General features: G+C 36.1%; 6 protein-coding genes across 15 annotated transcripts; 4 read left to right on the top strand and 2 right to left on the bottom strand.

Annotated features, from left to right (window-relative positions):
• Positions 1-2,624: 2,624 nt before the first annotated feature.
• TOM22-V (translocase of outer membrane 22-V) lies at positions 2,625-3,225 on the top strand. Its single transcript, XM_012975294.2, has one exon. The coding sequence runs from the start codon at positions 2,718-2,720 to the stop codon at positions 3,000-3,002; it is 285 nt and encodes a 94-aa protein (XP_012830748.1). The 5' UTR covers positions 2,625-2,717; the 3' UTR covers positions 3,003-3,225.
• Positions 3,226-4,686: 1,461 nt separating this feature from the next.
• On the bottom strand, positions 4,687-6,962 carry LOC105951842 (plasmodesmata-located protein 3). Of its 2 annotated transcripts, XM_088816347.1 has the most exons (3): positions 5,991-6,962; positions 5,017-5,167; positions 4,687-4,951 (listed from the first exon to the last, which is right to left on the bottom strand). In XM_088816347.1, the coding sequence occupies exons 1-2, from the start codon at positions 6,733-6,735 to the stop codon at positions 5,028-5,030; spliced, it is 885 nt and encodes a 294-aa protein (XP_088672473.1). In that variant the 5' UTR covers positions 6,736-6,962; the 3' UTR covers positions 4,687-4,951; positions 5,017-5,027. The 2 variants fall into 2 exon arrangements, with proteins under 2 accessions (XP_088672473.1, XP_012830759.2); XM_012975305.2 differs by lacking the exon at positions 4,687-4,951 and having other exon boundaries at positions 5,016-5,167.
• Positions 6,963-7,468: 506 nt separating this feature from the next.
• On the top strand, positions 7,469-13,518 carry LOC105951854 (putative inactive histone-lysine N-methyltransferase SUVR2). 9 transcript variants are annotated; one of them, XM_012975316.2, is made up of 11 exons: positions 7,469-7,653; positions 9,094-9,316; positions 9,413-9,448; positions 9,595-9,630; positions 9,770-10,421; positions 10,906-12,053; positions 12,144-12,409; positions 12,684-12,750; positions 12,834-12,884; positions 13,010-13,103; positions 13,195-13,518. In XM_012975316.2, the coding sequence occupies exons 2-11, from the start codon at positions 9,125-9,127 to the stop codon at positions 13,215-13,217; spliced, it is 2,565 nt and encodes an 854-aa protein (XP_012830770.2). In that variant the 5' UTR covers positions 7,469-7,653; positions 9,094-9,124; the 3' UTR covers positions 13,218-13,518. The 9 variants fall into 9 exon arrangements, with proteins under 9 accessions (XP_012830770.2, XP_012830777.2, XP_088672459.1 ...); XM_012975323.2 differs by having other exon boundaries at positions 7,477-7,653; positions 9,100-9,316; XM_088816333.1 differs by having other exon boundaries at positions 7,483-7,653; positions 9,094-9,202.
• Positions 13,519-13,874: 356 nt separating this feature from the next.
• LOC105951876 (large ribosomal subunit protein uL14) lies at positions 13,875-15,412 on the top strand. The gene is made up of 4 exons (XM_012975343.2): positions 13,875-14,014; positions 14,128-14,412; positions 15,001-15,042; positions 15,148-15,412. Exons 1-4 carry the CDS (start codon positions 14,002-14,004, stop codon positions 15,228-15,230), a joined length of 423 nt encoding a protein of 140 aa, XP_012830797.1. The 5' UTR covers positions 13,875-14,001; the 3' UTR covers positions 15,231-15,412.
• A 533-nt stretch (positions 15,413-15,945) lies between these two features.
• On the top strand, positions 15,946-19,401 carry LOC105956494 (fanconi anemia group F protein (FANCF)). Its single transcript, XM_088816332.1, has 9 exons — positions 15,946-16,226; positions 16,422-16,520; positions 16,612-17,081; positions 17,475-17,670; positions 17,766-17,933; positions 18,420-18,520; positions 18,631-18,699; positions 18,802-18,854; positions 18,974-19,401. Exons 1-9 carry the CDS (start codon positions 16,059-16,061, stop codon positions 19,057-19,059), a joined length of 1,410 nt encoding a protein of 469 aa, XP_088672458.1. The 5' UTR covers positions 15,946-16,058; the 3' UTR covers positions 19,060-19,401.
• On the bottom strand, positions 19,149-20,856 carry LOC105951893 (mitochondrial import inner membrane translocase subunit Tim9). Its single transcript, XM_012975365.2, has 2 exons — positions 20,610-20,856; positions 19,149-19,676 (listed from the first exon to the last, which is right to left on the bottom strand). Exons 1-2 carry the CDS (start codon positions 20,702-20,704, stop codon positions 19,490-19,492), a joined length of 282 nt encoding a protein of 93 aa, XP_012830819.1. The 5' UTR covers positions 20,705-20,856; the 3' UTR covers positions 19,149-19,489.
• Positions 20,857-22,390: the final 1,534 nt, after the last annotated feature.

Raw genomic sequence — 22,390 nt, 5'->3', positions numbered from 1 at the left:
AGAAAATGCATATTTAGAAAAGGGATCACTATTTGAAATCTCAACTTTTGCTTACTTGAATAACAAAAAAATAAAAAATATATAATTAATTGTAAATTACTTTAATACCCTTAATGAAAATTAAAACAAAAAAAATATTACAAATACTATTTTTCTTTCTTAAATACCAAATAATCAAAAACCCTAAAAAAACCATTTCCCTCCTCACTCACAAACCCCTCACCTCCTCCACCTCCTTCTTTTCCCTCCCCAAAAACCCTCATAAAAAACCTCAAAACAAAAGAAATCAAAACCTTACACAACTTGCAAAATGACGTCAAATGACAATAGAATCGTAGTTTACGAGCAAGGAGAACTCATTAAGGTATGTATTCATGTATTTTTTGAGCTAAAACATCGATTTTGATTTTTTTTTTTTTTTTAAATTCGCCATCAATTTTCGACACATACCTATGCTTATTTTTCGACATGTATGTGTCGAAAAACATAACAATTGATATTTTATTCATTTTCGACACTTAAGTGTCGAATTTTGCTTAAGTGTCGAAAATATGGGTCATTTTCGACACTTAGGTGTCGATTTTGTGCCTATTGCAAATTTACTTGTCTTATATTTTCGACACTTTTGTGTAGATCGATTGCACCCATTCATTTACCACGTCAGAAAAATTCCCAACAAAAGAAGCTTTATTGGCATGGGATCGTGAAGTATGTAAAATAATTGGAATGGTGTTAATGATTGCGGGTTCGAGTGACGGGGATAGAGGACGTAGGACACCGTATGTGATTGTTCGTTGTGAGCGTGGGGGCCATTATGTTGGCAAGAAGGTACCAGGTGAAGATGATCAAAGACCGGGAAAAAGGAGCACCGGTTCAAAGAAATGCAATTGTCCGTTTAAATCGAAGGGGACAAAAGAACACAAGGATGATGAAAAGGCTGAGTGGAAATTGGATGTTTGAAAACTTGCACGGACACTCTTATGCTGGAAGATTATCAAAGGAGCAGACTTCCTTTATTCACAACCACAATTTTTTTTTTTTGATAAATTGCAATTTTTTTTTTTTTGTGAAATTAACCCCAAATATATTGCAATGTAACATAAAAAACATATTCTAAGTGTTTTTGGACAAAAAAAATTAAAATTTCAAATTATTGAAAAAAAAAAAAATGAAACAGCCTCGTTTCGACAGTTAGCTGTCGAATTTCTATTTAAATTCGACAGGTAGCTGTCGAATTTAGTCTGTTTCAAATTTTTTTTTTCTTTTGATAAATTGCAATTTTTCTTTTTTTTGTGAAATTAACCCCAAATATATTTCAATGTAACATAAAAAATATATTCTAAGTGTTTTTGGACAAAAAAATTAAAATTTCAAATTATCAAAAATACTTTCATTTAAAATAATCAAAGTCCATATAAAACTAAATTAAAAAAAAAAAAATTGTGTACAATTCCGGTATCTCGGGACCTCGGACCGGTTCGTTGCTCGAATCACCAACTTCTACAGTCGAACGTAGAGCCGGCACCGGATTCGTTGAGGCAGAACCCTCTCCAGACTTCTTCTTGTTCGTGGTCTTTTTCTTGGTCGTGATTGTCTTGCCCTTGCCTCTATCGGATAATTCCTTCCTCTTCTTACGGTTCGAGACAGTCGGAGGTATACGAGGTTCACGTGGTTCTTCCACTGCAAAATAACACACAAATAAAAATAAATATACATAATATAAACACAAGCAAATAAAAATAAGAAAGAAAAAAAAAAAAAATTACACAGACATAATTTGACAGCAAACTGTCGAAAATTGGTTGAAAATTCAATTCAAAGATTTCAAAACATTCGACAACTATATGTCGATTTTGGATGAATTTTCGACATCAATCTGTCGAAAATTTTGAAAAAATCGACATATACAGGTCGAATATTGTGAACGAAGAACCGACCCACGAATCTCAAATCAATGCTCAAATCGACTGAAATCAGATGCATCCATTACTAATTAACGATCATTCTTACCTAAAACAACCAAATCCTAATTACACATATCAAACAATCAAATCCTAAATAAATATTAAAGAAAAAAAAATCGAAAACAAATATTACTTGTATTCGAAGACGGCGGCGGCTTGATAACAATGGATTCAGCGGCGGCGGCGTTGGGCGACGTTCGGCGGTGTTTGGCGGCGGCGGCGAGGGTTGGAGCGGCGGCGGCGAGAGAGTTTCGAAATGGAATGAAATGTTTTTTTTTTCTTTTTTTTTATTTGGTTTTCAAATAGGTAATTTCAAAGAAAAATTGATATAATTGATATTTTGTATGAAAGGGTGTTTTTGTACTTTTCTTTTTATTTTGGTATTAAAGTAAGAAAAAACTTATAAATATGTACTCAATTGTGATTTTTAACTTGGTAGTATTCAAGTAAGCAAAAGTTGGGATTTGAAATAGTTGCCCCCATTTAGAAACCCTCTTTGTAAATAAATGTAAAGAACGGATCTTGTCCGTTCATTGTTTCTCCGATATTTTGGCCTTATTTATAATTATCAATACTTCAGGGCCTTTTTGTTACTTTGATCTTACATCAGGGTTTTAGTGTAATTTAAGCTGTAATTTATATTCTTCATTTCTTCTACGCTTTAGGAAACCATCAAACGCGTTTTATCACTTAAAACCCTAAAAGCCCTCCCCTCCGGCCATCCACCCACCCCCATCTCCGTGCTCGAGCAGAATGGCACCGAAGAAAGGCGGAGCATCGGCGTCGGACGGCGGAATTATCTCCCGCGTCTCGTCGTCCGTTTCACAGTCGCCAGTCGTCTACCGCGGCAAGAAAGCGGCATCCGACACCGCCTTCGTCGCGAAGAAGCTCCTGAAGAGCACCGGAAAAGCCGCCTGGATAGTCGGAACCACCTTCCTCGTGCTCATCGTTCCGCTGATTATCGAGATGGACCGCGAGCAGCAGTTCAACGACCTCGAGCTGCAGCAAGCTAGCTTGCTCGGCGGCTCCCCCAAGTAAATTTTTGCAACCCTAAATAAATTTGGTATTGGGTTTTTTTTCTTTTCATCTTCAAACAAAATTTCATTACTATTTTTAAATTTCTGAGGGTCTTCGATCCTCTATGATTGTACTATGTGAAACCATACCTTGTTTTTAAATGTAATGTTTTCATTAATCTTAGAACTGAAATTTGTGCTGTATCCGTGTGTAATTTTTTATATTTAATTTTGAATTTTGCCGAGGGGGAAGTTGCTACACATGAATTTTAAATTGCTCTGGATACAAATTTGGTTGATTCGAAATGTAGGGCTGGAAGCAAGAACAGTAACACATGTAGACTAAGGTGAATATCCTACGGTTGTTCGTTGGTTCTAGACGCAGTTGTTAAGGGATTTTTGATACTTCATTTTTGTTGTTGATAAAGTTTATTTGAACAATAAACTTTACGATGACCATAAAAGTTTTGTTTTGAGGTGTGAGTAACGATTATTTTTTGCTTTATCACTGCTATTAACACAATTCAGAGCTGTCGAAGAAGGTACGTTCACACCAACTTGCATAGTTATGGTCCACCAAATCAAATTCTCAGGTTATCTGGTTCATTGCTGCTTGTCGGAGCAATTGTAAGCTTACAGCATATAAACTATGCACGTAATTCAGATAACATTTCACTTCGAATGGGATATTACCAGTCATCATAGAGTTTCTACTTTCTACGTACGTGCTGCTCTGAAAATCTTAGTCAATAAGTGGATGCATTAACTTCCGAAGATTTCAATCTTGGCTAGAAACATACTTCCCAAACGATTGAACTGAGTATTCATTCGCCGATTTTTTTGGTTGTTGAAGGTGTTCAGTTGCTGGACGTATCATCGTTGTGAATAGATTTCAGGTATTGCCTGTCTTTGAATTTTAAAGCTTAGTAGGTACATAGTGAAAAGCTTCTTGCAGCGTCTCGCCATTAAAACGTACATGATTTGGTAAGAACATACATGTTTTTTTTTTCTCTGCTATACGTGACATGGTTCCGATTGTGAAATCATCGAATATACTATCATAAATTTTATGCAAGTTTGTTGCTAATAGACTTCCTTAATTTACACTATGGGCAAACTTGAAAAATTAAAAGCTCGACATTATTGAAGAAAGCCTTGTGAATTTACTATGAGATGATGATCTTCGAACCTTTTTGTTTCTCCGTTGAAGTATAGTCGTTTTGTTGTCTGCCGGTCTCTATGTCAGCACCTGAAGTGAACTTGCTTAGAAACTTTATTCTCCAATTTCTCTGTGTTTGCTCAAGTCAATTGGCAGCCTGAGTTGATGCAGTCTGTTAAAAAACTTGAACCACTTTGCACTTCTCTGTTTTGATTCTCATAATTAAGGATAAGAAACCTAAGTAAGTATATGAGCCGATTCATTCTCCGACTGTGTATATCTTCATTAGGTGAGTTATCTCTCTTTCTCTTATCTTCCAGTGTAAAATGATTTTATTTATGATTATTTTTTTGCGTTTTTCGCCATCAAGTGTGACTGACATGAGCACCCGTTTTATTCTAACACATATATAACCATAAACATGATCTCCAATGTGTTTTTCTATTTCTTCTTCCGACTCTTTATATAGTCTGCCAAATGTTTTTTTCTTCTTTTTTAGGATAATGGTTGCAGAAGCTATGCAGTCATTTATTACAGGTGATTGTGATTATATTGGAATTTATGGATATTCATTAATATTGAGGTCACTAACATAAGGGAAAGCAATTTTACAGTAATGCGTAGTATCTTTTCACTGAAACAGATATTACAAATTACAAATAACAAAACTTAGAGTGGAAGAAAAAACTTTACATCTGTGTCAAAGTGAAAGCAAATGTAATCATCCCCTTTACAACCCACCCCATTGCTTGTGTCTATTTACTAATACCAGTTTTAGTCTCTAATACCACCTCAAAACTTCTGATTTTGTCCTGCCAAAAAACAATGTCAGAGAGAGAGAGAGAGAGATCTAGAGAGAGAGAGAGATGAAACTTACTACTAAACTCTCTATCCGCCATACTTGTGAGAATGAGTTTTTTTCTTGAAAGCTGATTTAGTGAAGAGCAAACAAGCCATTACAAGGCCCACACCCACTAGCCCTCCCAGCACGATAGCAATTATCTTCTCTGTATTAATCTTCCCTGTCCCTACACCCAATCAAATAAACACTTCAGACAAAACAATCTTAATCTTCACAATATATTTATAATAATATATATTCAGAAAATGGAAATACACAAAAAATCCCACCCCAATTAAAAAAAGAACCCGCATCCCAGCACATATTGGGGGAAAGTAACCATAGACGTCGATCTTCACTAAAATCTTTAGCTGTCATTTTCAGTTTTCACTTTCATGTTTCGAAATATTTGAAGGGCAAATTACAAGGAATCCTTGATGTAAAGCCTAATTACGAAAAAAAAATCCTCACTGTTTGCATAATTATGAGCACTCCCCGAGTCCTAATAGAATTAGTAATTGTCTAAACTAAAATAATTAAATTAGAGAGAGAAAAAAAGGTCTTATATTCACTGTAAAACCTTACACGGAACACCTTCTTCCATAAAAACGGCTAGTTAGTTAAGAATGAAAAAAGAAAAAAAAATGTTTAAAAAGAATTATATATAAAAAAAAAAAACAATTTAAGAACCTTACAATTATACTCCTAAGGGTATTTTGGTCATTGCAAAATGAATATTCCATAGAATCTATTTGATTCGCTGCGGGAGTAAATTCGTCTTACGAAGAATACCTCAATGCTTGTAATTATGCAAACAATAAGGATTTTTTTTCTTAGTAATTAGGCCTTGACTTAGGGTGTCGTTGTAATTTGCCCTAATTCTAATTAGAACATAAAAATTCAAAATAATATTTAGTTTTCAAATATTGTAAACACCAAAAATTTGAAGAGTTTTCAACTGTTAATTCCGAAAATAATTCTATGTATATTAGATTTAAATTTATATTTACCTGATGAAGGTGAAATCGGTTGTTGGTTGTCGGCCGGAACGCCTCTGGGATTATAAGAGTAGCTAATGTAGCACCGCTGAAGATAAATCTGTGCAGCAATGGAGCTCCCGCATTCAGATTTGGCCCTGTCGATCGCATTCTTCACGCAGCTCACACAGTCGCCGCCGCCTAAATCACCTTCGCACTGACCCAACACATACACCGACTGATACACCGCCGCGTAATACCCACCGTTCCCACTCCCCACGCCTTTGACTATCTCCTCAAACCCCAACTCCAGCCTGTCACCAAACCCGGCCCCACTCGCCCGAGTCGACCCGCACACCTTGTACAGCAACTCGGTCCCACTCACCTGCCTGAATCCGGCGATCTCGTACCTCAAATAGCACCCGCCCAGCTGGACTCTGGCCGCGATTGCTCCGCCGCAGAGCTTCTGCGCGAAATCCGGTGTCCTCTTCACGCATCTGTTGCAGTCGTCGTTCGAGAGATCGCCTCTGCATTGGAAGAGGCCGGTGATGGACGACGGCGGCGATCCGGAGGTTGTTTTGTAGAATTTCGCGGCGGAGGATTGGGAGATTAATGTGTCGAGCAGATTCTTCAGTGCTTGCTTGTACGTCCCGCCGGAGTCCTGGAAGTTCTGGTCGGCGCAGCCTTTGAACACCAAGTTTGAGTTGTCGGCGGCGGCGATGGTGGAAAACAGAGCTGTGAGTATGACGAGAAGCAGCGGCTGAGATACTGGACCCATTTTTTGAATGATTTTTTTTGTGGAGATTGTGCGATGGAATTTTTGTAGGGTCCTCTTGAGATATATATATCTGGTGGATTTTTGTAGAGTATTTATCGGATTTTGATTTGGGTAAGAACAAGAATTTTTGGGGTGTGTGAAAATTTTGTGGGTGGAAACTGCCTTTTGAACGATCTGTACATCTCTGCCAAATACACAGTTGCCAGCCAGTGTTCACATATTGTATTAATCATGTCACGATTAAGATAATAATAGTACTTAATTAACACTAATTTATCACTAATTGTTGGATTAGTTTACTCCTTTTTTGAATCGATTCACTTAAGTAGCTCAAAAGTTTAATTGCAATAATAATTCACATTATATAGAAGTGGAAATCGGAATGAAATATTTGAATTCTGTCAATTTCGATACATGTGTTTTTATTTGTTGCGTTTTGTCGAACTCTCTTTCGGATTTTCTTGCATTTTCCTCCAAAAAAAATAGAAAAATATTTTGGAAATTTCCGATGCATTCCGAAATCAGAACGGATTTTTGCATATTTCACTTTCGAAAAAAATTGGAAATTTTCGAAAAAAGCCATTTCCAATCTCCACCCCTAACATTATAACTCTTTGTAGGCCCGTGGGCCTATCTTGGATTGTTTATCGGGCTGAATGAAGGGATGTGATCCAACAATTATTATTGACCCAATAGTTAAACACCTTGGTATTAAATGTCTTCTTTACCCTTCACGAGTGCGTGAAATTACTTTATTGCCAGACAAACATTGCACTGCTGGCATTCCCTCACATTTGGTTCTCTTCTCCACGCTTCTCGCGCGTGGACTACACCTCCATTTCCACTCGTTTATTCAGCACTCTCAGAACCAGTGTACCTCCGTTACAACACATACAGAGAAGCGGATTGTGAACATTGGTATGCCCTTTCTTCCATTATTGTGTCTGTGTATCAATTTGTTGCATTTCTTCGTCAGATTATCGAGCACATATGTCTTTCCTGCTTTCGCTTCGTATCAAATTGCATTTTTGTTTAAATTTAATTGTTTGTAAGTCGCTCGAAGCGATTCCTCAGCGTAATTGGAAAGTTTTCGACGTACATTTTATGGAAATATGTTTATGTTCAACTTTTTTTTGGGGATTTAGGGTTCATTTTTCAATACCTTGCTTTTTATGGAAGAGATGCGTTCGTTTTTTTCTTGAGTAGGAAGAGTGAGATTTTGACAAGAGAACCCGCAACTATTCGAAATTGAAAAATGTGCGAACAGTGACCGGCCCGTATTATACGGTGTGGTTCATAGTTTCGACCGAACCGTGACCATCTATAAACATTATCAATATATTTGAAATATTAAAATAATTTTGACCACTTCTAGTTATATTTTGTTTACATTACGCTTGCGCTGATATACAGTATCAGTTGAATTTGGCGCTAAAATAAATAATCCAATGTGTCTTTATAGTGACTTGCCTAATATCAAGTTCGATTATGGTTTGTGAAAAGTATGAAATCTTTATTTTTTGCTTTCGGGCCTCATTATGAAAATTTATGTACTGCTAGAACTACATATTGACGTTTCTTTTCATGGCTAGTCATTGTATGTAAAAGTAAAAATAATGTATCAGTAATGAGGGCCAATATAGTACGTTTGTATGTACGACTTTTTTGATAAAATTCTGAAGTACGCAGTTCCGACTGATGGAGGAAATTGTTATACAGTAATTTTGGTTTACAAGTATTTATGGTACTATATTACCGGTTAACCTGGAGAAGAGGGTGGTTTAGATCGAATAGGATGAACTTGTGCCATTCTTGCCACCTAAGTTGCATGGACCTTATCTGGCATTGGAATTTCTAGTTGTTCTCTTAACTCTAGAAATTAACTACTATCTTAGAGAATTCATGTTTATTGAACATCGGGTGTGGTTATTGAAGTAATATTTTGGTGGGAAGTTCGCAGATTATGCTCCTATATTTTAACTTATTCGTGAGAGAGAGAGATCAAGTGGTGCCAGTGAGAGGCTATCCTTCATAATTTTCCGCAGTTTGTATTGGTTTTTGAAGCCAATCACATTGCGTAGTGCCCTTGTTATTGAACTAAATTTAACCTCAAACTGAGTGCATTGATGAAGTTATATTACAGGCTCGAAGTGGTAACTGCTATATGGCAAGATAAGCTTTGACATTCTGCATGAACCAGTGATGATTATTTTATATTGTGGTGTTTCTCGTGCTTTTACTGCATATACTAGGCCAGTTGATGATTTTTTTCCCATTACAAGTTTAGCAGATTTTTGTTTTTCAGTGCTACCATTATTCTGCTTTCTGACAAATGGAAGATATTTTGTTTATTGGAAGGGTCAGAATCTGTAATATAAAAGCTGTTGAAATGAGCAATAAGGAAACAAAAGAAAGAGTTGCAAATGCCTTTCGTGCTATGAAGGCTATTGGAATCTCCGAAGATAAGGTGAAGCCAGTACTGAAGTCTTTGCTAAAATTGTACGATAAAAATTGGGCGCTTATTGAACAGGAAAATTATAGAGCTCTTGCTGATGTGATATTTGAGAGAGATGAATCGAAAGTATGTGTTGCAGGCTAAATTCACGTACCCTTCTTGTTTAGTTGGTAACTACTGTAAATCAATCTGAGATATTAATTCTACATTATTATCTTTCAGGCAGAAGAGCTTCCAAAGAAGGTTGTGAATAATGAAGTACGTCATCTGCTCCGTAATTGTATTTAGCAAACCAATATTTTAATAGTAGTTGCACTTTTATAATTGATATCTTTTTCGCCTACGTTAGCCCAATTACTAAGGCAACTTAAGCGATAGTAATTTGATTCGTATCATTTTATCAGGTAGCAGAGCAGTCAAAGAAGATTGAGAGTGCTCAAGTAGGTGATCTATTACAGCTACTAATCCCTTTTTTTTTACCAAGTTTTTGGTGATAAATTTTTATATACAATATCAGTTTTCACTGTTATTTTTCTTAAAAGGTGTGGCACTAAACAATGACTTAATCCTCCTAAATAGACAGAGGACAATTTGGAAGAAGAAGTTCATGCAACTGAAGAGCCAGAACAACCATTAAAAAGGCTGCGACGTAGATACCAAGATGGCCAAACTTCCTCTTTGAATACGTCTAATGCCGGAAAGCAAAGAACTGCACCTGTAAAGTCTAAAAAAGAACTGGATGGGGCTAATACCCCCAAGTTAAACGAAAAAGAAGTCATGGTGGAGTCACCTAAGCACAACGAAGAAAACACAACAATTCATACACGGGCTGCCACATCAGAATCAGTCGGTAAAAGTAAAGGAAAACAACCTATTTCTCCCGAACCCTTGGTTGTTCATGAGAGATGTGATCCAAGCGGGCCCAGTAGCACCACTGGAAGTCAGCGAAAGACCCGATCAAGAATTGAATACGGATCACAGTCTCATCCAATGAGGCTCAGAGAAAGAGGGAAAGGAGTTGTCTATGTTCACACTCCATCCAGGAAGAAGCGGCGAGCTCCTGAGAGTTCATCCCATGCTGTACCTCTAAAAGAGTCTGAGACTGAGCCAAGCATTCCTTTGTCACCTAAAAACAAGAGCAATGCAAGTTGTGATTTAATTAAGCCTAAAGATGAGCCAATCACTAGTGACGTGCCGAGTTTAGAGGTTCCTGGTGCGAACGTTCATCCGGGTATGCTTTTGCTTTTCTGTCTGCACACTTCAGAGTTTATTCAAATATTACGTTCTTCTATTTGTTGGATTGTCAATAATCATCACGATGTGTGATTCAAGGATCTTCTTTTGCTATAGTTAACAATTTATCTATGTAGTTGGTACGTTTTAGACAACTGTTGGTCCTTGGGGATATGCAATTGTTATTAAGGAGAGTATGGTTATTATAGTTTTTCTAGTTGAATATTTTATTTTCAACTTTTATTGCGGAATGTGGAGGTATGTATTTATCGTGTTACTCCTATGTCATTCCTTGGAGTTCCCCTATCGTGTCTTACTTGAGATGTCTAGTTATATTTGTAGAAGGTTATTGTACCAAGTATAATAATAACACATTGATGATTTATCACACAATATTATTTCCTATAATGTTACTTTATCTTAGTGTTACAGAATTTTTTAATGCCTTATCCATTCTGACAATTCTAGTTCAAAATTTACAGATACATCAAATGAAGGAGATTCATCGAATAGAGGAAACTGTAGTTCTGAACCATCAGAAACGGAATCTGTGAGTGAAGAGGAAACATCTACCGACTCTTCCATGCTAAATGAATCACGATACAATAATGAGATGGCAATGGTCTCAGGTGCACGGTCTTCTAATCTAGAGATTGCTTCCTCGACTTGTGGAGAGGTGAAAATCTATTTGACCTGTGGCTTCGCTTCTGAAAGTGCTGACTTCCATATGCCTAGTCTTGAAGCAGTTCTAAAATCTGTTGAAGATAAATGTCTTCGATCACACAAAACTTCGGACCCGTACATTTCTATGACGAAACTTATGACAGAAACGTGCCAATGCTTTCTGAAGTTAGGAACTGACTCCAGTAGTCAATCACCAAAAACCCTTAATGTGACTCCAACCATTGATTCAGTGAGTAAATCTTCTGAAATGGATGCTGTAGGTGAAAAATGCCGTTCTAGTACCAGGATACCTCAGCCCAAAATACAAAATTGCAACGGCACAAATAATGGACCACTGCCGAACAAGATAGATGCTGGAGATGAAATAATGACAAATATGCAAAACGAAGAAAATTGTGCCGAAGAAATTGATGGACCGAGCTTGGAAGTTGCTCCTGAAATTACAAGGTCACTTAATGATGTTGCTGACATTGCTAATGGGCTAGAAAATGTTGTAATTACAATGGTGAATGAGGTCAATGATGAGCGTCCTCTATTTTTCCGCTACATACCTCAAAATGTAGCATTCCAAAATGCATACGTGAATTTCTCTCTAGCTCGTATTGGAGATAACATTTGCTGTGGTACCTGTTCTGGTGATTGTCTGTCGCTACCCCATCCTTGTGCATGTTCACATGAAACTGGAGGCGAGTTTGCGTACACCACAGATGGTCTTGTTCGGGAGGAATTTCTTAAAGAGTGTATTTCCATGAACCGCAACCCGAAAAAACATTGTCAGTATTTCTGCAAGGAATGTCCTTTGGAAAGATCAAAATGCGAGGATGTTATCGAACCTTGCAAAGGTCATCTCGTAAGAAAGTTTATAAAAGAATGTTGGTGGAAATGTGGCTGTCATAAAGACTGTGGCAACCGGGTGGTACAGCGAGGAATAACTCGCAAGTTACAGGTATTACTTTAATCAGCTGCACTTAATTTTATGGAGTTGTTAACAGTCACTTGTTTTTTTTTTTTTTTTAATTAATTTGCGTGCTATTAGGTGTTTATGACTCCTCAAGGAAAAGGTTGGGGCCTACGTACTCTGGAGGACCTGCCAAAAGGTGCATTTATTTGTGAGTACGTTGGAGAAGTTTTGACCAATGCAGAGCTATTTGAACGTGTTTTAAAGAGTCCTAAGGGGGAGAAACATTCATATCCCGTGCTTCTTGATGCTGATTGGTGTGCAGAAGGAGTGCTGAAAGATGAAGAAGCTCTTTGCTTAGATGCTACATATTACGGAAATCTAGCTAGGTTTATTAACCACAGGTAAGTTCACTTGCGTTAAGATTATGCATTTGCTGCATTAACATGGCCAAGGGACGGAACCAGCTAGTTTGGGCTCGTTCACTGTTCCGGAGCCCTTTTTTTTTTTTTTTGAAAAGATTTAAATGGTTGAATCAACAATTCACAACGATCACTTAACCATGACCATTGATTTGCAACAATCATGAGATCGCGACCGATCAACTAGAGGCTTTCTATTTCTGATTTAATTGCAGATTTCTTAATGTCCTTATTCTGTTTTCTGAAACCGTGCCAGATGTTTTGATTCAAACTTAGTCGAGATTCCAGTGGAAGTCGAGAATCCCGATCACCACTATTATCACGTATGCAATTACCTCCACTTTTTCTAAGTTTGTCCGACTTCAAGTTTTTTTCTGATTATGTATGATTGGATCTTGTCTTTCAGCTCGCATTCTTCACTACAAGAAAAGTGAAAGCCATGGAAGAACTCAATTGGGTAAGTCTGTTTAAAATTTTTCAATCATCTCTCTAAAACTTAGTCGTGCATTAAAGAATAATCCTGGATCGAGTGTTATTTTTTTGCTGAGAAGATATGTATATATATATTACAATTGATTTCAGGATTATGGCATTGATTTTGATGACCACGAACACCCGATTAAGGCATTTCGTTGTCACTGTGGAAGCAAGTCGTGCCGAAATATAAAGCGATCTAGTAAGCGTAATTACATCACAGTCCACATTTTTCGTAATAATGCCATCGATGCTTCTTAAGTCATAACCATCTGATTTTGTGTCTATCGTAGGATCAAGATCTTCTAGAAGATGAGCATGTGTCGATTCTTCTCCATCCTCGGCATCGAAACTTGAAACGATTCTTCTGTGTTGTACGCTCGTGTAATTTTTGAGCCATCGAAAGCGAAAAAAATGGTTAGAGAATGAAATGATGTATCATTGTATCTTTATCCCCGAGCTAATATAGTTGTAGTACTCATCTCTGGTTGTTAGCAAATTTTTGATGATGCTCTGATTTTTCATTTTACTACCTTACACATTTGGATTCGTGCTTGTCAAATTGTTTTTGTATTGATAAATTCTTATAACCCAATTAATCAATTTCTTTTTAATTATTCCCATATTGTAAATGGAAATTGTATTTACCTGAAGTGGACACAAGTTTAGGAGTTAAAACATATATTTATTTTAGGAAAAATATTCAATAAAACACAACTAATTATTTTTTTGTTTTTTTACTAATTACTCTCTTCGTTGAATTAAAGTTCGAATTTAAAGTTGAATTATGTTATAATTTAATAAAAGCTTTTATAAAAAATAAAGAATAAAAAATAAAAGTAAAAAAAATTAAACATTCGGTTTAGCTAAGAAGCCCAATAAAATTAACACTACTATCGGGCCTAATATCTTTCAGCCCGTATAATTAAATAAGAATATTATTATCGGGCCTAGTATCTTTCATCCCGTAAATCTGTAAGACCACAATTAAATAAAAACCCTAGCCCAAATTAAAAACATTTTTTTTAACAGCCGATATAAAACCCTAGCTGCTCATACAGTTTAGGGTGAGAGTAGAGAGAGGTGAAGATCCTGCGAAAATGTCGAAGCGAGGTACGTACGGCAGATCAATTTCCCAAACTTTGTTCATTTCTCTTCACATTTTCCAAATCGGAAAGTACGATCCGAATACGTGGTGTTTATCTTATGATTCTGTGTGATCGCAGGGCGCGGAGGATCGGCCGGTAACAAGTTCAGGATGTCGCTGGGTTTGCCGGTGGCGGCGACGGTGAACTGCGCCGACAACACCGGGGCGAAGAACCTGTACATCATATCAGTGAAGGGGATCAAGGGTCGCCTGAACAGGCTTCCGTCGGCCTGCGTCGGCGACATGGTCATGGCCACCGTGAAGAAGGGAAAGCCTGAGCTCCGTAAGAAGGTCATGCCCGCCGTCATCGTCCGCCAGCGCAAGCCGTGGCGCCGAAAGGACGGTGTCTTCATGTACTTCGAAGGTAGATTTAATATGTTTTTTTGATTTTTTTCATCTTATTTCAATGTGAATGCTGTTATAAAGTCTGATTATTGTATGAACTGTGATGATTTGTTTGGTATGTGCTTAGTTAGCGGTGCTCGTATCTTTTGCATTTGGATCAATGTTTTAAATCGTTAATTTCTGTCGTCTTAAACAGTTGTTCTATGTGGTGCTTTTGTAAATATGATAACCGGAGCCTGTAATTTGTAAATCGATGTTGCAGCCTATTGTCTTTTCGTATATTTCATAATCGATACATTACCTATGAAGCTCGAAAGCTAGAGATGATATTAGTTAATTTTTAACTACCAGGCCGTCATCGTTTCCTAATTACCTGTTGTAGAGTTTTTTTATTAGTTTAGAATTGAAATTGTCATTATTTACTTAATCCACGATTATCTCTAAACATATAGATGCAACGATTGCAAGACTCGTGTAAGGTCCTTTTGTGGAGAAACTTGTTAATTGCTATGTATCTTACCGAATAAATGATGTTCAAACTTTCTGTCATTTTATAGTGCTTAGCATCTCAGTTAACTAATGTAACTTAACTCTTTTGTGTATACAGATAATGCTGGGGTTATTGTGAATCCTAAGGGTGAAATGAAAGGTATTAATCGTGGATTAACTTCGTTTGGAAATTATTGTTATTGTATCGTTGTTGATTGTATTTGAGTTGTGTCTAATATTTCTTGTGCTCCTTTATTATATGAAGGATCTGCCATCACTGGTCCTATTGGAAAGGAGTGTGCTGATTTGTGGCCTAGGATTGCAAGTGCCGCCAACGCCATTGTCTAGACGAGACGTAGAAGTTTGCTGCAGTTCAATAGTTTTGTGCCTGTTTTTCTGTGATTTTGAATGTTTCGACTGTTGAATGTTGAGGAATGAATGCTGTTATTCTCTATCAGAATTTTGTAAGAACTGGGCTCGTTTCTTTTCTGGATTCACTTAATTATTGTGATACTGCTTTTTTGACTTCATACCCGGATTACTCTTTATTCTGATTGAAGGTGCTCTTAGCTTATTTAAGTTCTATGCGAATGAAGTTTGATGTTACCGTGTTGTTTTTTAGTTATGTCTCCGATTTTGTCTTGACCAATGGACTTGGTAATGAAGTATCATAGGACATAGATGGTGTAATATGACACTAATTGCAATATACACGCAATGAAATTACGTGTATAATTGCAAGGTGACGTCTACGAAATAGGTGCTTGTGAATTTCACCAGGTGTAGCGTCATATATTTGTATATTCGTGCAGAGAGGTTGTTAAGTCTCCCCTTAATTTGGATACAAGTGAATTTTTATATTAAAGTAAATATGAAATATTGATTTTTGCAAAGATTAAATTGCCATGAATTTTTAGTTCTCAGAAAACAATTTAAATCGAGCCAGTTTAATTAACTACGGGCTTTAGTCCTCTAATCTAAACAATTGGGCCGGGCTTTTAGCGTACACGTAGCTGAAAATGGGCCGAGCCCAAATATCTGAAAATTTTCAGAATAATGATTCATTGCAAGGCGGGAAATTTCCAGAAACTCTCTCAGTTGGTTTAGACTGTAGATTTGTAATTGAACAGTAGAATCGGAAGAGGAGAATCGGTATTCGGGTCAAGTAATTTCGAGATGGTTTGGTCTTACCCTGAATCATCCATGGCAGATCTGATGAAATTGATTGAAAATTTCATTGATATGTTGATTTTGGCTTCTGGATATCAATCAAGCGGTCGCCTCGCTCACTGGGACTCCCACAACATCATCAAATGTTTCCAATGGGCGCTCTTTCTCGAAAATGTAAGCGTCGGTTCCCGATTTTTCGTTCGATTGTAATTTGTTCTATGGTTTTTGAGTTCTGAAAGAATAATCTGGAATTTTTACTGATGTTTTTGAGCGAAGAAATTTAGAGCTCTAACATGATGTTCATTGTTATTTTATTTTAAAACATTTTATTTATTTATTAGATTAATATTTATTCATGTGTTCGATTAGGTGTCGAAGAAGCTAACAAGTTCGATTAATTATGAAGCATCTGTTAAAGAGCTAGACGCTGCTATATATGAATTAACATGCAATCCTCATTTCCCTCAGGTTGAAATTTTTCTTTGTACCTTTTTTTATTTCTTGATTTAGTTTTTCTTTAATGTATTTAGCTGGATTTTTTAATGTTTTTTTTAAGCAGGGTCTTGCTCGTTTGTCGTGCAGTACCCTTGGTCGATCGAGGGATCTTCTGTTGGAGCGTTTAGTTCATACTTTACCTCTGAGGGAGTCGCATTTAAAATCTATAATGAGTGCATCTGTCGAGATGGATTTTAGTAAGAGGCTAGACAATGATTGCGTTGATGTGTATGTTGAAAAGTTAATGCGAATTCCGTTGAATGGGCTGAGTTTAACTGAGAGCGGAAATTTCGTGGTGGATTCCAATATTCCATATCAAGATGCTGTTAGAAGTGGGAGACGCGACGATTTAAGTGATGTGGAGTTTAGCGCGTCGGTTGTTCGGCAACTAGGACGAAGGCAGCTTTCAGCGTCGTGTTTGTCTGCAGTGGAGGCTGGTTTGGAAAAACTTTCGAAAATGATTGGACGAAGCATGAATGATGAGGTGGAATGTACCTCGAACACAGAACCAAGAAAACATTCGGCGTGTCAAATGTAATTCCTCAACTTTTTTTAATTTGCGATGTGCTGGTGCTTACGTTATTGAGCCTCATTTACTGTTCTAAAAGGCATAAATATGGAAATACGTGAGAACCTATATCGAGTTGTCATCTCTAAGTTGGCTCTTGATTGAGGGTATTGTATATTGGGATTATACTTGTCGGTTATTTCCAATTTACGAGTGAACTTCTCTAATTCTTAGGTTTATAGCTGAAAATTTAATTACTATTCAAGCTAACCAGCAGCTGGTGTTTGTCGTACTAATTGCCAGTACATTTTTCTTTTGAAAACTTAAGATAGCCGTTTATGCTTTCTTTTCAATCAGGGAACGATTTTGTCCGTTTTAAGATAGGTTTTAATGCTCGTTTGTTGCTATTACATCTGAAGTGCAGAGGAACTGCCAGTTGATTCAATCGTCTGGAGTGGCTGGAGATCGAAAAGCCTATCATATATGCTCGACAAGCGTACTATAAGGCTACTATCTGGTGCCAGTCTAATTTGTTCTGCGCCTGAAGACCAATGGGCTCAAACGTTTGAAAGACTCGATTCCTCAGCTGAGAACGATGATACGTGTGAAATAATAGTAAGCCGAACAAAAAAATACTTTTTACCTCAAAAAAATCGAAAGTTTTCCTCATTTCTTGTAATATGCAGTTATATTTCTTTTGTCACTCGCAGGAGCTATTGTTATTAGGATGCATTGCAGATAGATGGAGTGCTCTAATTGAACACTTGGTGTCAGTTTCATACGATTCCCCGACCATATCGATGCTCTATCATCAAGTGTTCAACTTACAACCAGGAAACTCTGTTAACCTTCCCCTAAAAGGTCTCGTAAATCCTAAGGTACATCTTGTTATTGGATGGCAAATAAGAAGTTTGTGGGCTGGATTTACTCACTTACTGGGAACACATGCTTCAGTCTGCTCTTTTTAGTGGGACCCACTATTTACGAGCACTAAATCGTTAAATGTCTGGATCTCTATAGATGCACCTAGAAAGTGGGAGCTTGTAAAACAAATTTAATTACACTTTACTCGAATTATATGGTATGGTTCTTCATATAACCATGTTCTATCTGAATCATTAGATGCTGGACGAAATCGGGCAGTTGTGTAAATTAAGTAACACACGTAAGATAGGAAGTAAGAAGGTTCTATGGAATAGAGTAGTGTTCTGCTTTTCAGTCTTCCATTTATTTTTTTTCTAATACAATACCTGTTCCTACAAATCGAAGCATCCCACTCGTTGCAGCTTTATTGATTTCTTGAGCTGCCTTTTGATCAGTTCGGGTACTTATTTTCGACCATCGACTCTGTCTATTTAAACTAGGAGAAAAGTGTTGTAGAATATTTGGAAGCGTTGCTTGGCAGACAACTCAACCAACTGTGGACACTATCACCTGTCCTTGCAGCAGTTGCAATTCCTTCATGGTACATTTTCGTTTCTCAAATTATTTTACTTCGGCCAAATGCTTTCCCTTCGCCAAATTCAAATAATAACATCTTTATTTGTATTTCTGGTATGCACTCTTCGATTACAGGTCACAGTTGTTCAGATCCTATCTTCATGAGCTTGAGGGTCAAATTAGAGGGACTTGTACGGCGACGAGGTCTGTCGTTGTAATCTCTCATTTTTCTGTTAATAAATATTATCGTGTACGTACGAATCTTTTTGCTTTTGTTTAGGTTTTTATATTTTCGTTTTTGTGTAGATATTGCAGTTGTAGAGCTGATGCAGCCGAGCATATAGTAGAGCACAGGGAATGTGAGTCCCTTTGTTTTCTCTTCATATTTCTCTATGTTCGTTTTTTTACTTTCAAACTCTGAATGAATTGAGCGTCGAACTTGTAAACCGTGACCGGCTTTTCTTGCTCGTACTTGCAGGTGAGGTGGCAGAGAGAATTTGGTGTCTTTATATCTTCCATGTCAGTAGATCCCATGCCACATCAAGAACAACCACTTTTACTTAGTTTGTTTTGGCCGTTTTTGCTGTAATTGGTTAGCTTTCGATTTGTATAATCGTCGATAAAAAAGATTACGAAGAGGGAAAGTAACATAATTTAATCAGGGTATTTAGCACTTGTATAAAGGCGAAAAAGCAGAACATTACTTCAACTACATACAGCTGTTAGGTTAAGAAAAAAATTGATCAGTACAACATCGTTGATGTCTGTTGCAACTTCAATCTCAGTAAGCATAAGCTATAAAAGCACTAGCAAATAGCAATGCATTTTTTTGCCACGGAAAAAAAAACAAAACAAGAGGACCGTTTTCATCTTATTTTTTTCTCCCAAAAAAAAAAAAGAAAATAATACCAAAAAACCCAAAAAATAGTGTTTTGTTTCAACTTCAACTTTTCAAAGCAAATGCTATTGAAGAATAAGATTATGACAAATCTCGTTAATCTGGTGTAGCAGCACCTTGGTTGAGCTCTGCAAATCTCATGCCAACACGCATGGAATGCTTCAGGAACTTCTCAGCACATCTACGAACACAAGTCTCCTCTTGCTTATCGAGAGATTTGCGCCGGAACGAGTCCACACAATCAGTGAAACATCTTTCCACCAATGAATTATACATCCTTAAACTGTACAACAAATTCAAACATTTCAACACTGCAGTAACTAAAAATAAATGAAGATACAATCATTTGCGATCAAACTGCTACAAGAATAAAAGTAAATTCTCAGGTGAAAAAAAGGAACAGAAAGCAGAAGTAAATCGAGTAGTTTCACATGAATAACTAAAAACATCGTATCAAGATTGCTAGAAGAAGATCAGCCCATACCACGATTGTGTAAATGAATTAAACATATCTATTTACTTGGTGGTCTAACAAATCAAGTTATACAAAGAAAAGACGCAACTAAAAAGAAGAACTACATAGCCATATCCACGTCAAGCTATCTGAATAAGAAAGAGGATTAACATTTCACCAAAAATCCAAGTTCGAGAATTTGCCAGGTGTTCAGGGATGAGCGTTGTTCAGTTAACAATCATTCATAACTCGTGGCAGCTTTAACTACAGAGGCATGAAACGCGAAGAATTATTCATACTCTAGGCAACTTTTATTTCATCAATTAGCAAATCTCGATTCTCGGTTGTTTCTTTCCCATTGATTACCGGCAAAGAACTGCAATTCTCGGTATTACACCAGAAAAAAAAAAAACAGCTTCTTCTACCGCTTGAATTACGCATTAATCATGGCAAACTCTATAGTAAATACGATTTCAATAAATCATCAACAGATACAAAAAAGTGGCAAAACAGATGATCCATCTGTTGAACCATAAAGCAGGGAAGACTAATTTTTCCATTAAAATCTCATTAATTTCAACACAACTTCTACAAATTTTCAATTCGATTAATGAAAATCTTCTGAAACACTTATTTCTCTCACTACGATTATCACAGCATTTTCCATGGATTCAATGAATTGAAAATACACGCAAACTATCACACATTTCAGAGCTCAAAATCAACAAGGTAATAAACTTGTTATTTTTTTCGATGGATTACCTGTCGCGAACTTGAAGCTGGTCGATCATGGCGGACATACGGAGCTTATCTTCCTCAGGAAGAGCGTCCAGATCTCCAAGCATGCTCTTGTCCATTTTTGCAGAGGTTTTGTGTCGAAGAATTGATGAACAAGGTGTAAAATTAATTTTGATCGAAGAGCCTTAAAACCCTAGTTATTGAAATAGATTAGATTTTCTTACTCAGAATCGACGGATACGATTGAAGGCCGTTCATAATGACTCAAGATTCATTACTTGTTAAATAATTTTTTAGAGTTTATTATAAAATAAAATAAATAAATAAAGGGTTTCTTACGGTAACCCCTGAGGTAAAGTCAAATTACGAAAATACCCTCAATTATAACCACCCTCAACTATGAATCTTCTTACACATCCACTACTGCGGTGTCAAATTTAGTGGAATATTCTAGATTATATGGAATATTCTCAAGTTTGTACCGGTTTTATTCTCATTCGAGCTCTACATTCTGAAGCAAGATAATCATAAGATGTCTTTTTGGATTGTATATATCAGATTGTGGTACATCAGAAATTGCATTTTTCTTAGTACAAACTAGAGAACCTTCTACAAAATCTAGAAGATTATACTGAATTTGACACGATAAGGGGGTCGTGTAAGAATATTCATAATTGAGGAGTAGTTGTAATTACCCAAACATTAGCAGTTTTTTTTCGTAATTTGACCTTACCTCAGGGGTGGTTGTAATTCATCCTAAAAGAAATAATGAGATTTTAGCTCGTAAATTTCTTTTATGCTAATTTTATATACTAGAAAGTCTATATTAATATACTTTCGACATTGCACTCCTCGTTTTTAGTTTCAGGGGACCCATAACTCTGCATGCGAAATGTTCGAAATGTCCCTCACTTTATATTATTATTCCTATACTTCTTTTTCACTTAAAAAACACTACTGATCATAAAGATCTGTTCTGACCGAACACATTTTCAGTATTATTTATTTATTTTAATAGTGTAGTATATAATCAATTAAATTAACTATTGAGCATATAATAAATAAATAAAGTTAAGGAACTAATCCATTAATATTTATTGCAATTTTCACTCAATATATATATATATATATATATATATATATATATATATATACCTATCATAGTCATCACAAATTAGAGAAGGGCCATCTCAATATTATTAATAGGAGGAAGCAAATAAAAAGTGGGCCAATAGAAAAAAAGAGGTCCATTGGACCATCAACAGTGGCTTCACGGTTGCCCTTTTAGCCAGCTCAAAGAGCATACAATCTATATATAATATAAAAAGAGAATCTATGCCCTCAATGATTGACATGTGGCAAATTATGATGTCATTTGTCAAAATTGCTTAGTTGGAGTTCAATTGATTATGTGGATTCTTCAATTGATTAGGTGGCATTTTTATTTATGGATGTTTTTAAGTTTTTTCCTATTTTACATTTACACAATCATTTAATAATTACCACATGTATATATATTATTTCCAAAGTTAATATTATATAAATTCGAAATAAATAAATCTTATTTATATTTTCAGTATTTCAAAATATATTTATTCAAATAAATTCATGAAACTCAATTTTTTTACGAATATTCAAATAATTTTCATAAAAAAATATTTGTTTAAATACTAAAATATTAAAATAGAGGAATATGTTGTTGTTTTTTTTTTTTTTAATTTTCAATATTTTAGAATATTCGAATATCCATTCCATTAAAAATAATAATGAAAAAATATTTTAGTTTTTAATTGAAGTATTTAATA

The sequence above is a fragment of the Erythranthe guttata genome, chromosome 4, assembly GCF_056151865.1.
Source record: "Erythranthe guttata isolate IM_541 chromosome 4, IM_541, whole genome shotgun sequence".
In the NCBI taxonomy this organism is placed as follows: domain Eukaryota; kingdom Viridiplantae; phylum Streptophyta; class Magnoliopsida; order Lamiales; family Phrymaceae; genus Erythranthe; species Erythranthe guttata.
Note: the sequence above shows the minus strand (reverse complement) of the source record. Positions and strands in the feature narration are given on the sequence as shown.

Bases quoted from the DNA above. Each gene is read 5' to 3' on its own strand.
- LOC105951842 (XM_088816347.1), bottom strand. From the start codon at position 6,735: ATGGGTCCAGTATCTCAGCCGCTGCTTCTCGTCATACTCACAGCTCTG. The intron at 5,168-5,990 runs GTAAATATAAAT...GATTGGGTGTAG, and splicing joins ACCGATTTCACCTTCATCAG to GGACAGGGAAGATTAATACA.
- LOC105956494 (XM_088816332.1), top strand. From the start codon at position 16,059: ATGGTTTGGTCTTACCCTGAATCATCCATGGCAGATCTGATGAAATTG. The intron at 17,082-17,474 runs GTAATTCCTCAA...TTACATCTGAAG, and splicing joins AAACATTCGGCGTGTCAAAT to TGCAGAGGAACTGCCAGTTG. The intron at 18,521-18,630 runs GTACATTTTCGT...CTTCGATTACAG, and splicing joins GCAGTTGCAATTCCTTCATG to GTCACAGTTGTTCAGATCCT.
- LOC105951893 (XM_012975365.2), bottom strand. From the start codon at position 20,704: ATGGACAAGAGCATGCTTGGAGATCTGGACGCTCTTCCTGAGGAAGAT. The intron at 19,677-20,609 runs GTAATCCATCGA...TTTGTTGTACAG, and splicing joins CAGCTTCAAGTTCGCGACAG to TTTAAGGATGTATAATTCAT.
- TOM22-V (XM_012975294.2), top strand. From the start codon at position 2,718: ATGGCACCGAAGAAAGGCGGAGCATCGGCGTCGGACGGCGGAATTATC.
- LOC105951876 (XM_012975343.2), top strand. The intron at 14,413-15,000 runs GTAGATTTAATA...TTGTGTATACAG, and splicing joins TGTCTTCATGTACTTCGAAG to ATAATGCTGGGGTTATTGTG. The intron at 15,043-15,147 runs GTATTAATCGTG...TATTATATGAAG, and splicing joins TCCTAAGGGTGAAATGAAAG to GATCTGCCATCACTGGTCCT.
- LOC105951854 (XM_012975316.2), top strand. From the start codon at position 9,125: ATGAGCAATAAGGAAACAAAAGAAAGAGTTGCAAATGCCTTTCGTGCT. The intron at 12,054-12,143 runs GTATTACTTTAA...GCGTGCTATTAG, and splicing joins GAATAACTCGCAAGTTACAG to GTGTTTATGACTCCTCAAGG. The intron at 12,410-12,683 runs GTAAGTTCACTT...AAACCGTGCCAG, and splicing joins GCTAGGTTTATTAACCACAG to ATGTTTTGATTCAAACTTAG.